The sequence below is a fragment of the Pyrgilauda ruficollis genome, unplaced genomic scaffold (assembly GCF_017590135.1).
Source record: "Pyrgilauda ruficollis isolate IOZ18807 unplaced genomic scaffold, ASM1759013v1 scaffold153, whole genome shotgun sequence".
Lineage (NCBI taxonomy): Eukaryota > Metazoa > Chordata > Aves > Passeriformes > Passeridae > Pyrgilauda > Pyrgilauda ruficollis.
In genome coordinates, this window is record NW_024513988.1 from 783,904 (window position 1) to 797,394 (window position 13,491).

General features: G+C 40.1%; 1 protein-coding gene across 1 annotated transcript; it reads left to right on the forward strand.

Annotated features, from left to right (window-relative positions):
• The first annotated feature begins 631 nt into the window (after positions 1–631).
• Positions 632–9,108, forward strand: PRRG4 (proline rich and Gla domain 4). The gene is made up of 6 exons (XM_041461754.1): positions 632–1,005; positions 1,608–1,722; positions 5,004–5,167; positions 6,500–6,548; positions 7,238–7,373; positions 8,411–9,108. Exons 2-6 carry the CDS (start codon positions 1,617–1,619, stop codon positions 8,628–8,630), a joined length of 675 nt encoding a protein of 224 aa, XP_041317688.1. The 5' UTR covers positions 632–1,005; positions 1,608–1,616; the 3' UTR covers positions 8,631–9,108.
• Positions 9,109–13,491: the final 4,383 nt, after the last annotated feature.

Here is a 13,491-nt window from a genome sequence, read left to right on the forward strand (position 1 = left end):
TGCAAACCAGCCTCATGCATTTCAGGGAACTACTTCTGCCCCTTTCTAGCCTGTGAGGTTAAGGTTTACCGGCACTGACCCAAAACAAACAAACAAAAAACCCCCAAACAATAAAAAGCACCAACAAACCAAAACCAAACCAAAACAAAAAAAAGAACAAACACATTGTTTTCGCATATGTAAAATTACTGCTGGTCCTTCCAGCTGCCTGGCTCGGAGAGCTTGGTGGAGACAAGGCTCTCTGATAGCTAAATGCTTGCTGATAGGTAAAAGCTTGCTTAACCGCGGAGCAGCAGCAGCTAGGTCAGGCAGGTGTCTGGAAACAAAGCCCAGCGTAGTGCCCGAGGGAAAACCCTCCGGCGGCCCCAGCGCTCCCCATGACCCCTGTTTGCCCACGCTCCAGGGGCGTTCCTGCCCCGCCCCGGGGCGGCCCCAGCCGGGGCTCGGGCAGCGCGGACGGGGGCGGCCCAGCTGCAGCCCCGTGACTGCCGCGCCCTGCCGGGAAGAGGCTGTCCCACACCTGATCCCGACAGCCAGGGAAAGGCTGTCCCACACCTGATCCCGACAGCCAGGGAAAGGCTGTCCCACACCCGATCCACACAGCCCGGGAAAGGCTGTCCCAGCTCCTAATCCGCACAGCCCGGGAAAGGCTGTCCCAGCACTCGATCCGCTGGAATCCCGCCACACAGCCAGGGAAAGGCTGTCCCAGCTGCTGATCCACGCAGCCCAGGGAAAGGCTGTCCCAGCTCTTCATCCGCACAGCCCAGGGAAAGGCTGTCCCAGCTCTTCATCCGCACAGCCCAGGGAAAGGCTGTCCTAGCGCCCGAGCCGCTGGGATTCCGCCGTACAACCCAGAGAAAGGCTGTCCCAGCTGCTGATCCACGCAGGCCAGGGAAAGGCTGTCCCAGCACTCGATCCGCACAGCCCGGGGAAAGGCTGTTCCAGCTCCTGATCCGCCCGTCTTCCGCCGCCCAGCCCGGGAGGGGCTGCCCCGTTCCGGGACAGGTAGGGCAGCGCTGGCAGCGGGAAGAGCTGCTCCCTGTGTCCCGGGCGCTCCCCGGTGCAGGTGCCGCTGGCCCGGAGCTGCTGCGGCCGCGGGGCTGGCAGAGCGCCCTGCCCGGCCCCGAGGGGCTGTGGCACGTCCCCGCTCCGGCCGGCGATGGTGTTTTTACCCGTGTCGGGTGACTCCGTGCAGAGTTACGGGTTTGTTTCATGCCTCTGACAAAACGGGCTTTGTACCTGTTCCCGTCGGGGAGATTTTGTTACCTCCTCGGCAGCAAAGGCTCTGCGGTTTCAGAGCGCACCTGGGGCACCCTGCGGGGCTCTTTCCCCGTCAGTTCGCCACCGACCGCTCTCTTGGGCCGGGAGAGGAGAGCAGGGGCGGCCGGAGCGGTGACATGTGCGGGTGTTGCACAACGAGAGCTCCGCAAGAGACAGGCAGGACCAGTTGGGCTCGGTGTCTCTTGCAGGGACCCATCGGCCCGGAGAGCGTGTAGCTGCTTGCGCTGGATGACTTCACGGGCAGGATTCACTCCGGGTTCATCGGTGACACTTCAGAGGATTGCGCTGTCATCCCTGGTTAACTCACGTTGGTTTCTGTCTGACAGATCCCGGCCATGTTCGCGGTTTGGGTGGTGCTGTGTCAGCTGCATGTGACGGTGCTCGCGTTTCCTCACTGCCCTGGGAGATTAAATCACTTGAAGCAGCCGGAATGGAGAGATGGTAACGCAGTTTTAACGTGACTTCGTGCTTTCCAAAATTGTTTCTGACTTTGCTTTGCTGGCTTCTTTAGTTGTTTGGTTATTGTTGTGGTTGTTGTTGTTTTGGGTGTTTTGTTGTTTGGTGTTTTTTGGGTTTTTTTCAGTTTTTTTTGTTTGGTTGGTTTTTTCTACTTTATGAAAAAATTAAGCTGTTTTGTGCTTAATTTCAGATTATTTTAATACCTCTTGCTGAAATTATTGATAATTGACTTTGGTGTTAATATCAAAGTATTTATCAGATCTTGCAGTAAGCGCAGATTGGGACAACTGAAGTTTTTCCGGCCCTCTGGGGTTATTGTGGTTGATACAACCAAAATCCTTTAAGTAACACCAAAATTCAAAAAGTTTGAAACCTGTGTTAAGGCAGTATTGTTTTGTTACTATTTGATCACTTCACAGTTGTATTTGTATATCTGAAATTGCTTAGCATTTCAAAGGGTTTATTTGGTTGTTTTTTGAAATCCATATTTTCTCTCAATACCAGGCTCCCTTACACCACCTGGAAAGATAAGCATAGCGCTGCTTTTGCAGTTCTTCCCTGTGCAGGGAGAGAAGTGGGGAGGAACTCATATAAAAGCAAATAAATTCCCCAGAGAGACTCAAACACTACGAAGCAAAGGCATTCGATGGTTAGCATTTTAAGGGCTTCAAAAAGGAATTTCTGGCTCAGCTGTCCAGTCTTCTCAGTGCACAAGGAGTGCTGAAACCTTAAGACAGGTTTTTAAAAGTCATCACATGGAGCAGGAGGCTCCTTCAGGGCAGTATGTGGAGCAGAAACCATGGCTAGAAGAAAAATGTTTGTGAGAGACGATTTGTTAAAAATCCATTTTGCTCTGGGCATAAAACATTAGGCTGCCTCTTCCTGCGAGCTCCTGTGAGAATTCTCTCCTCACTGTAGGCCCAGACCACTCCTCCTTTAAAGAGGAGTTGTAAAGAGAAGTGTCCAATTAATATCCAATTATATCAATATAATATTAATATTCTACTATAATATAAATAATATTAATATCAATAAAATATTGGATATGTATTTTTAATTTTTATATATATAAATAATCCAATAATTCAGCAAGTAGAACAGTTGCCAGAGGTATGGGGTACCTACATTGAGAGGTCCCCCTTCAGCATTTTCTGAACATCTTTTACCAGCAGAGTTGATTTACTGAGAGTATTGTGTGGTTGCATTTTTAATTAAATGCTGGACATCCTAAAACTGCATGGATCATTTTATCAAACCAGGGACTGCAGACCTGCATCCAGGTCCCTCACATTTAGGACACAATTCAAATCCATCTGTTTCATTCTTCAAATACTGTTTTAATCACTCATAGCAAGTAAGTTGGAGATGGAGATATATGACAAAGTTAAAAAAGTGCAGATAAATGGATACAAATCCTTGAAAAGAAAAAGTGGGCCATGTTTCCCTGGGAATTGAGGGTTCTAGGCTCCAGGCAGTTTGATTATGCATTCCATTTTAAACAAAATGCATGAGTTTTCCAAGTTAATTCAAAGGACAGCTAATACTACTTGCATGGTAAAGAGTGAAACACTACTGAGCAAAACTGAAGATCTCTGCTTCAAAAGACTGAAGTTACTTTTGTAATTTGCACTAAACTAAGAATATTGATTTTTTTTTTTCCCCCCGATGTAATTATTTTCCCTTTCCACTTGTGGCTTTGAGGGAGTTTTGATTTTGGTTTTGGCTTTTGGTTTTGGGGTGGGTTTTTTGGTTTGTTTGTTTTTGTTGTTGCTGTTGTTTTGTTTGGGTTTTTGTTTGGTTTTCTTTGGTTTTTGTTTGTTTGGGTTTGGTTTTTTTTTGTTTTGTTTTGTTTTTTGGGTTTTTTTTGTTAATTCCTTTTCTCTGGTTACTGTTTAGGTATAGTATAAATATTTTAAGCTTGTATTTTCTTGCAATTGCTTTAGAATAACAAAAACAAATGCATGTGCACATGTGTAGCTACTTCAGTACACAGTGTAACAGTATGCAAATTATATAAATATATGCTGCCTATTCCTTAAATATACTATTGTATTAAAGACTAAACAACCAATATGTAAGTTATGGTGCAGTTTCCTCAGTTTTCAGAGAGGAAAGTGTTATGAGATAGCACTGCAAGATTTAACAGTAACTCTTAGGGTGAAAATTCCAGAGCGATGTGATAATCTTGCCAAACAGGCTAACAAGAACACAAAGCTAATTTGTAGCTGAATAACTTTATCCTGAATCTCATCTCCTTTTTCAGCCATCCTGCTTGGTATGTGACAATGCTGTTTCTGCATTACACTTGCAAAAATAGTCCTCTAGGCATTTTGCTCAACCAAAGAGCCTGAATTTCGTGGACATAGATTAGGCTTTCACTAGAAATTTGGTTTTGTCTGTTTTTTTTTTGTTTTTTTTTTTTTTTTTTTTTAAGACACTGGAGCAAGAGCAGGCTAAAACTTGACTATGGAAAATGCCTAGTGAGGAAATACATTCCTGTATTCCAAAGCCTTCTATAATTTCACTCACTGTTCTGGAATCTCACCTCACCACTTACTCCATGAGGCCTCATGGAACACAAAAGAAGAGAATCTCTTCTTTTCAGAAGTCTTCAGAAATGCATGTTGTCAGTAAAATTCATATCATGGACAAATTTAAAACAAATTAACTTGGCAATAAGGCACCTTTACATAAAGTTTGGTGCCACAATTGTGAAAAGAGAACAATTGCAGAATGAGTAGGAGTCTGCTGATGTGATAAAATTTGGTACTCACAGATACCAGAGTATTGATAAATGTATATTTGGTTTTTTCCTTCCCCTACCCTTGTCTCCTTCCCCCACGAGGTCAGGGTGTTGTTTACTTTGGATCTGACTGAATTCTGCTTTGTGTGACAATTACTTTGTTCTTAAGAGCTCCAGTAAAAATTGATGCTCGCTTCCCACCAGAGGTCACACCAAAACTTGACTAACATTCTCATGACAATCAAATTCTCTTGGCCACGATAAGGAATATCTGAGATGGCTTATGAGAAAGGCAAATACATTTATTTCATGTTACATAATTAGAAAATATAGGAGTGAAGAAGACATTGTAGGAGGAGACCTTGATATTTCTTTCCCTTGTGCATAGCTGAGAGATGCCAGGGAAAGAAATTATCCCAATGTTCTCCTTTAAAATCTTTACCATTCTTTAAAAAATACCAAATCTAGCCTTCCTAATTTGTTTTAAATCAACTTGATTTTTTTTTTTTTTTTGCATTAGTGTTCACATCTGCAAGGGAGGCCAATTTATTCATTGGACGACATCTTCTGAACAACAGATTTGATTTTGAAGCATTCACAGCCGATAACCTGGAAAGGGAATGCTATGAAGAAGTCTGCAATTATGAAGAAGCAAGAGAAATTTTTGAAGACCCTGATAAAACGGTAGCAGTTCAAATTGAATTTAATATAGTGAGGGAGGTTATGGGCTAAATAACCGTATTTTTTGTACACAAATTATTGTAACATAAATTATTGTACACAGAGACTGTAACTCCTCTGACACAGCACTGAGAATCAACTACTTATTTTGTTCTAAAAGCAGATATCCCAAACATGGGGTTCTTGCTTTAGATACACAGTGAATGCACTTGAATATGTTGAATAATGTCTTAATATATGAATAATGTCTTCATATATGAATGTTGTCTTAATATACGAATATTGTCTTAAAGACTTTAGATGTGGATTTAATTCTGCAAACAAATAGAAATGAAGCTTCAGAAGTCCCACTTGTGGCTATTCCTATATTTTCATACTTCTGGATTTTTTTAGTAACTTCTCAGCATCCAATTGGAATGTTTCACATTATTCATTATTAGCATATTAATTGGCTGATCGCATCCTTGTGTCATGCTCAGAAGTGTTTTGTAAGAGGCCAGTGTGGAGCAAAGCTGCAGTTCAGCTATTGCTGAGTATTCCTGTAGCACCACATTCTAGCTCCCCATCTAGATGTGGCTGAGAAGAAACCCAGTTGTATATATATATAAATATATATATATATATAACCAATGAGAAACCTTTCAGCTCAGTAAAGGAATGTGAGGATTGTCTGCAGACTGGTTGTTGCACAAGCAGCAAGCATCTCTTTGTCATTCTAGGTGTGCTCTGCAGGAGGAGTGAGGAATACACACACCCCTGTTCTGTTCTAAAGGTGGAAGCGTTAGCTTGCCATTGCTGACAATTTCCTAAGAAAAAGGTCAAATTGCTAAATTGAAATCTTGCTGGAGTCTTTTGCTTGGTAGCAAAAGTGAAAATTATAACTCAACACATTTAATGCCTGATGGTCATAAAACATTCAAGTTTTTCTCTTAAATGAATCCCACTATTTTTCCTAGCTGATGTGAATTGAAATACAGTTCATGCAATTAAGAATTTAACTTTACCTCAAAAACTGTTTTGTAGGGACTTGCAAAAAAATAATTGTAAGCATTTTTTGGTGTCAGAATATACCCTAATTTCTATTGTAATCTGGCAGAAATATGAGGTAACACTGGATGGTTAAACACATTTTTTTCTTTTACCAACTGGGATCTGAGAATTTTTAATTCAAAGCTGTAGAAGAAAAATAGCATGAGTAAATACAAATCCCTCAGCAGGAACTATTTCTGTTTATGCCACTGTTAAATTCTGCCCAAGGTACCCTATTAAATATAAGTCAATAGGCCTGTAACTTATGTATCTCCTATAAATCTGATTCTTTTCTGTGTTTTATAGATGGATTTTTGGAAAGACTATTCAACTAAAGGACCTAAAATAAAAATAGGTAAGTCATCTTTTTATTTTTTTATTATATTGCAATATTTTCTGGTTGTTATAATAGTACATTCTTAACAGATCATGCATTCAGTTGAGGAAATCAGAAGTTATCTTTTTACTGAAGATCACTGTGAACTGTACAAATATATTTAATTTTCTGATATAATAAAACTGAAGCTTCTTAAAGTGGGATCCATTATAGGTCTGTAGGTAAAAACAATAATTTCCTTGACCACTTCTTTATTACACAATTGGTAAACTGTGCAGTAATTTTGTGGCTGTGGTTTGGTTTTGTTTTCTTTAATACTAATATATAACAGTCTGATTTAGGCTCAGAGTAGTCTGATGCCAGATGTTTAATTAAAAAAAATAACAAATAAAATAAAAAGTTTAACTGACCTTATCAGGTCAGTTGGACCTGATCAAGGTCACAAGTACATGAAGGAATATTTGGAAGGCTTTGGAAGGGAGGGATCTCAACAGTTTCACGTAGAGAAAAGGGGGCATTGACTCCCTTTTGCTTTAAGTTGACTGTGAATGATTCTCTTGGGTTGTGTTGCACAGATTTACAGCTTCTAACAGCACGTTAGACATTTGTGGAAGGAGCAGCCCAAAAAAAGCAGTATTTGACAGTGTGCACTGCAGGCTGGGTAGATGGAAAGAGCACAGTGAAAATCACCAATGTTTTCTCTCCAGGTGATGAGGCACTACAGAAGATCAATGTCACAGGGCTGCTCATCAGCCTGGTTGCTGCTGGGGTACTGTTGGTTATAATTGTTCTGATTATCTTCTACTGCTGCAAGAGCAGATGCAAATCAAGGCAACCACCAGGGTAAGGAATTTCACTGTTTAACAAACCCAAACACACACAATACAAACTCTCGCTTGAGAGTGGCATTTAAAAATCACTGTGGGTTGGTCTATTGTATTCTCAGAAAATCCAGTGGAAGTTCTAGTTCTTACTTGCCTAGAAGCAAAGTTAAGTGAGCACCAACAGTAGTTATGCTGCAGTTAATAACACAAAATCATAAAACAATATTGCACACCCAAACCTTTGGGCTTGCCTTTTTTTTATTGCATGTGTCTGTCTTCTTGGTTTCAAAATATTCTTACTAAGATGATGGAATAATTTTAGTAGGTGGGGGCCTGCAATGGGAAGTCTAACATGTTCTGTTGGTGCTTTCAAATAAGCTGTATGCTCTCATGGCATGTGCTCTACCTCAGATGTGAAGTGGTTGTGGTAGTGGATGATGAAAAAGTTTGGAGGAAATGCTTTTTTACCAAGTCTCTGATGCTATTGAGTCAGGGATGGATTAAATGATTCTATGGTTCAGAAGGTGAAAAAGAGAGAGAATACTTTATTGAGAGGTAGCATCTTTTTATAACTAGGATTGCTAAGGTGAAATTTGATTAGTCTCAAAGTAAAACTTTCTCACACTGTTGGTGAACTATGAATAGTACACTCTGAAGGGACATATCTATAAACAATACGAACAGAAAGAGAGATAATAATTGTTTTCATTCTTCTTAAGTTTCCCAGGCCTGAAGCCTGGGAGAATTCTCTTTGACTGAACTGAGAATCTCTACAAGTCTCTACTCCTGAGTGCTCCTTTGTCCTAATCTTGAAAGGAATATAAAAGGATTCTGTGCTTTCTCTTCCCTATAAATTTCACATCACTGAGCTATTCTTACCTGTGGTTTGGAGAGAGTATTTGGCTTCTGGTCCGTGTGATCACTGAAGGCATGGTTCTTCTCTTGTGGGGGTTTTTTGGGTTGTTTGGGGTTTTGTTTATTTTATCATTAAGACTTCATCTCCTTGCTTCTCTTTAAAGCAGAACTTTCCACTTACCTGCTGCTACCTTTGTTTAGGTACTTGGGTTACGTGAGGAGCAGGAGACGGAATTCAGCCAGCATCTTCAGGAGGCACGAGGAGTTCTCCTTAAACCCCGTTCCCGTCGGTGCTGACGAGTCAGGGCTGCCCACCTACGAGCAGGCAGTGACCTCTGATGCTGTGCCCCCACCCCCGTACCCAGGGCCCCCCAGGCACCCACGGTTCTTCCAAAAGTCCATGTCCCTCCCTGGCCCCTAGGCACAAACCTCCTGCTGGGCCGAGGGGGATTGCTGGACCATAACATGCTTTTGAAAAAAGTGCGTGCTACCTTGCATATTGCAAGATGATTTACAGAAATGTGAAAGATCTTCTGCACAACGAGGAAGGAGTGAAGTTCCCATGTGGGAAAAGAGACACAAAGGCTGCAGGACTGTTCTTTGCACAAAGGCACTGTGCCAAGAGGAGAGAATGCATAAAGAGCAAATTTTGTACTGCTGCCCTCTTCCATATGAGCCAACCCATCAAACTATTGATGCTTCATTAATAGTTTCATCTTCTTTTTCTTCAGAAAGAAGAGTATTTTAATTGCTCATATTGACATTAGCTATTTTTTGTGACTTAATATTTTAAACCACCGTAAGAAGTCTATTTTGTTGTTTGGCATATTCACTTCTTTGTAGGTTGAATTTTCTATTCATTCTTGTAATAGATTGGAGTGTGAAAATTATTTTGTGACTTGATCTGTCAAATATATATATATATTTATATATATATTTATATTTTATATATATATATATATCTATAGTACCGCTAGTGGATTACACTGGTTTTGTTTAGACATTGCTGGTCACATGACTTACTTTGTTTTATTTTTATGATCATAATTTTGCATCAAAAGGAAGCATTTGTTACATGGCACACTACCAATTCTGACAAAGTACACTTGCATCAAGTTGTTTTGATGTTGAACAGTAAATACCAGGTCAAAGAGAGGAAATAGAATACTGTGGGCCAGTGGATGGTAAGCAAAAAGCCAGAGATTTGCCCCTTTTTAAAAAGCTACCCAGGTTTCACAACTAATGTTTCTTTCATAGCTTAAAAGCTGAAATGTAGAGAGACACATTTAACTTTCAAACCAAAGCCCAGCCTACTCCATAGAAGCACTTTAATGTCATGCACTACAGGGATGACAAAAATTATACTTTTAAGTAGAATGAAACATCATATTAGATCAAAAATCAAGAGACAAGAACTTGTGGGAGTTATTGGTTCACTGTGTCAAGACAGTTTCTGTACCTACAGCTGTAGCCACCATAAATTTTACGTCTTATTAAAATATCAACCCCCAGCATTATGCAGCCCATGGGTCCTGCTGAGCAAATTGCTGCCACCACTTGTGTCCCCTCCTCAGCACAGGAGCCGGAGCAGAGGGTCTCACAGCAAACATGTCAGGCTGTTCTCTTGTTTGACAGCGGCTGTACAGTTAAGGCACAAACAATTAAAGAATTTTTTAGGATGGAACAACCCTCGCCTTTTTTCCACTTCATTGAGTTAGTGCTGACAACAGCAAATTCTCTTTCAATTTGGTGCCTACAATCCACTTGTTATTGTAAGTTATTGGCTTAAGGGCTGAAATGAATATGTAATATTTCACTGAATCTCATTGTTTTTAACATACTGGAAGCTACAGTGTTGTTGAGCGAGATGCAGGAAATTGGTCTGAGATTTTCAATCTGTAAATGTCTTTGTAACAATGGAAACACTTCAAATCTTGGAATGTGAAGGGGGTACACTGACAGTGCTACACAATGAATTCTTGCCCTTTGGAAAACAAATACAATGCAGTTGGTAGCAGTGCCATTGCTGTTCCTGTTCACAAAATTTCGCCATCCAGTTTGGCTTTTGGTGAGTCACAAATCTCTCTCCAGCTTCTTTTTTTTTTTTTGTTGAGACCTGGGGAAATCCCCATGCTGGGATGTTTCAATTCACTTTTGCCCTACTTGTGAGAGCATTTTGAAGTTCTTGAAGTTCTGTGAGGCTGAAATAAATGAATTGTGTGAGGTCACTGTTGATAATCAAAATACAAGGTTATGAGAAGCTATGCAATCATAAGCTTGCAAAAACATTCTGCCATATTTCCCTTTCATTTAGCTAACAATTTTTAAAATTTTTGATGTAATTTTGAGCTCTAGAGCACACTTTTACCTAGATTTTTCCTGGGACTCAAAAATTATTAACTAATGGAACTGACAGGAGCACTGCAAAGGAAAGGGATTTCACAGGGCTTGTGACCATCCAGAGAGTCTTTAATGTTACTACAGACATCTGGCAAAGCCAGATTTTAAATACGCTACAAAAATTGTACAGAATCCCATTCAATCACTGGAAATTTGATTTTTCTACTGTTCCTACAAATTATTTGTAACTGATTCCATGCTATACAAGCAAAAATCTCATCCTTCATAATTAATCAAAAAACTTAAAGAGGGTGTAACTGTTAAACATCAGTTGTGTAGTGGTTTGGCAGTAAACTGCCCTTTCAGTAGAGTAAAACACTCAAATTTACTCACGGAGTCTGCACCTTAGACCCTGAAAATGTGCAGGGTCTGACATTCAAACACTGGTTGCACATACCATGATAATTTGGAAGACACATCCTGCCCTTTACAAAGAAGGAGCAAAGTTTAAAATTTAGTTGAATACAGTGTAAACTTACCTCTCCTTGTAGAGGGACAAACTTCCTTTGAATGGCACTTGTTTGGGTTGAGTTTGTTTTCCTTCTTTCATGCACTGACTCCTGGCCCACTCTTACCTTGTATCTTGTCTCTTTTTAGAACTCATGATTCAACAGGGTTAACAGAGGGAAAATAAACAAGAGACAGACTATGAGGAGTTATGAATTTAGATTAAAATGAAAATGAATTTTTTTTTTGTCACACTTGCAAATTTTACATGTAGCTTCCTTTGAAAATGGAGTTGCTATTAGAATACATAAAGCAGGAAATTACTTGTAACAGCAAATAACCCTGACAGAGGCTAGGGTTGGACTGGATATTGGGAAAAAATCCTTTACTGTGAGGGTGGTGCTGCACAGGCTGCCCAGAGAAGCTGTGGCTGCCCCTGGATCCCTGGAAATGTTCCAGGCCAGGTTGGATGGGGCTTGGAGCAACCTGGTCCTGTGGAAGGTGTCCCTGCCCATGGCAGGGTGTCTGGAACTGGATGATCTTTAAGGTCCCTTCCAATCCAAAGCATTTTGTGATTAAGTAGGAAGAGGAGGAGGAAGATTTTTGAGGAGCAAAGCAGCAGCAAGTTAACCTAACTTGTACAGAGGTGTAAACTATCAGTGTTTTGATTTTGGCATTTCTTTCCAGGACCTTTAGGAAAGACAGTGGATTTTAAGTGGTTTAACAGAGATCTACTGTGACAGTTGAAAACAGAACTGTCTAAACAAAACACTGGTAAACACAAATATTCTGTTTTAAATGTGTCACTCTAAGTACTGTGAGCCATTGCCTTGAACAGCCTTTTCAGCATCACAGGAGATTACAGCATGCAACCTTTTATAAAACAAGACAGTTTATTAATTAGGGCAAATAATAAGGGTCAGAAAAGTGATCTCTGGCTGTGTCAGTTGAAAAATAAATCACTGAACCTGCTTACAGCTGCAATAAGAAAGCCTGCTATGTGATCTATCAGTTATGCATTTATAGGCTGGGGGGTTGTTGGGGTTTCTGTGAATTCATTAGGACAGCAAAACCAAAGTACCACGTGGAAGTGCCCTTACCCCAGCTCGTGAAAATGTGAGCTGTGAAGCATTTGATTCTGGTCCTTTCAAGGTTTTTTATTGGCTTCAGCTGAACTGGGATTGGAGCAAAAAATGAGATAGCTGATCACTTCAGGTAATAAAAAATATAATGCTCTGCCAAATTCTTTACCACAATGCTGTTGCCAAACCCAGTTCAGAGTATTCTATTGTTATAATGATGCCCACTTCTATTAATTAGAATGTTTCAGGCTGATCTGCCCTTAAAAGTTATATTTGAAATTTGAAAAGCATAGCAAAATTCCTTATCATTCCTGAGATTACCAGCTTAAAGATTAATTTATTATGGCAGCTTATTAGCAACACTAATTTATCTTTAAATAAACCATCAAAGCAATAAAAAACCTGAAAAACCAGCAACAAACCCAACTTTTCTGTCCACAGTCTCTCCTGCCAAAAGAAGTTTTACTGCTGCTATCCTTGCTTGTTCCATGTGGTATAGAGAACAGGAAGGAAATTCTGGATCTAAAAGCCATTTTCAAACACATCAAGCTTGGTCTTTCCATACTGTAAACATCTTTCAATTAATTCCTGTCACTACAAATTTATCACTATCATTTCCATAATAAAGAACTTGCATGTGTTTTCCTCTCAAAAATCTTTAGCAGATTCTCAAATAACCTGCTCTTTATTTAGCTATTTTTGACTATTTCCAGTCATTATGAACTGTATAAGCAATTACTTAATCTTATGAATATATTTCCTTCTACTCATCTGTCAGAACATTTTGAATGCACTTGTCACTGGCTATATTTAATTCTAACTTTGATTTCAAGTGCTGTCATATTTTGGGTGATGGGTAGCACTATTTTAAGCACTGCTAGTGTCTATATTATTTTTAAAAACAATTTCCAAATAAACATTTATATAAATTAATCACAACAAAAGAGAAAATGCTAATTTAGCCCATGATTAAAAAATTTAAAAAACCTCTCAACCCTTTTGATTTCTTTTAAATGGAGTTGGTAACAACTCTTCTGAAAGCACTTAAAGGGGGCTCACAAGAAAAATGGAGACAAACTTATTAGCAGGGCTGTTGTGACAGGATAAGTGGTAATGGTTTTAAACTGAAAGAGATTTAGACTACATATAAGGAAGGCATTTTTACCATGAAGGTGGTGAAACGCTGGCACAGAGAAGTTTAGGATCCATCCCTGGAAACATTCAAGGCCAGGTTGGATGGGGCTCCATCCATGAAGGTGTTCCTGCCCAGAGCAGGGTTGGAATTAGATGACTTTCAAAGTTCCCTTCCAACCCAAACCATTTTACAGTTAGATGATTCTTCATGCCATCTAG

Excerpts from the sequence above, each read along its gene's own strand:
- PRRG4 (XM_041461754.1), top strand. The coding sequence starts at position 1,617 with ATGTTCGCGGTTTGGGTGGTGCTGTGTCAGCTGCATGTGACGGTGCTC. Across the intron at positions 1,723-5,003 it reads GCAGCCGGAATGGAGAGATG|TGTTCACATCTGCAAGGGAG; the intron begins GTAACGCAGTTT and ends TTTTTGCATTAG. Across the intron at positions 6,549-7,237 it reads AGGACCTAAAATAAAAATAG|GTGATGAGGCACTACAGAAG; the intron begins GTAAGTCATCTT and ends TTTTCTCTCCAG.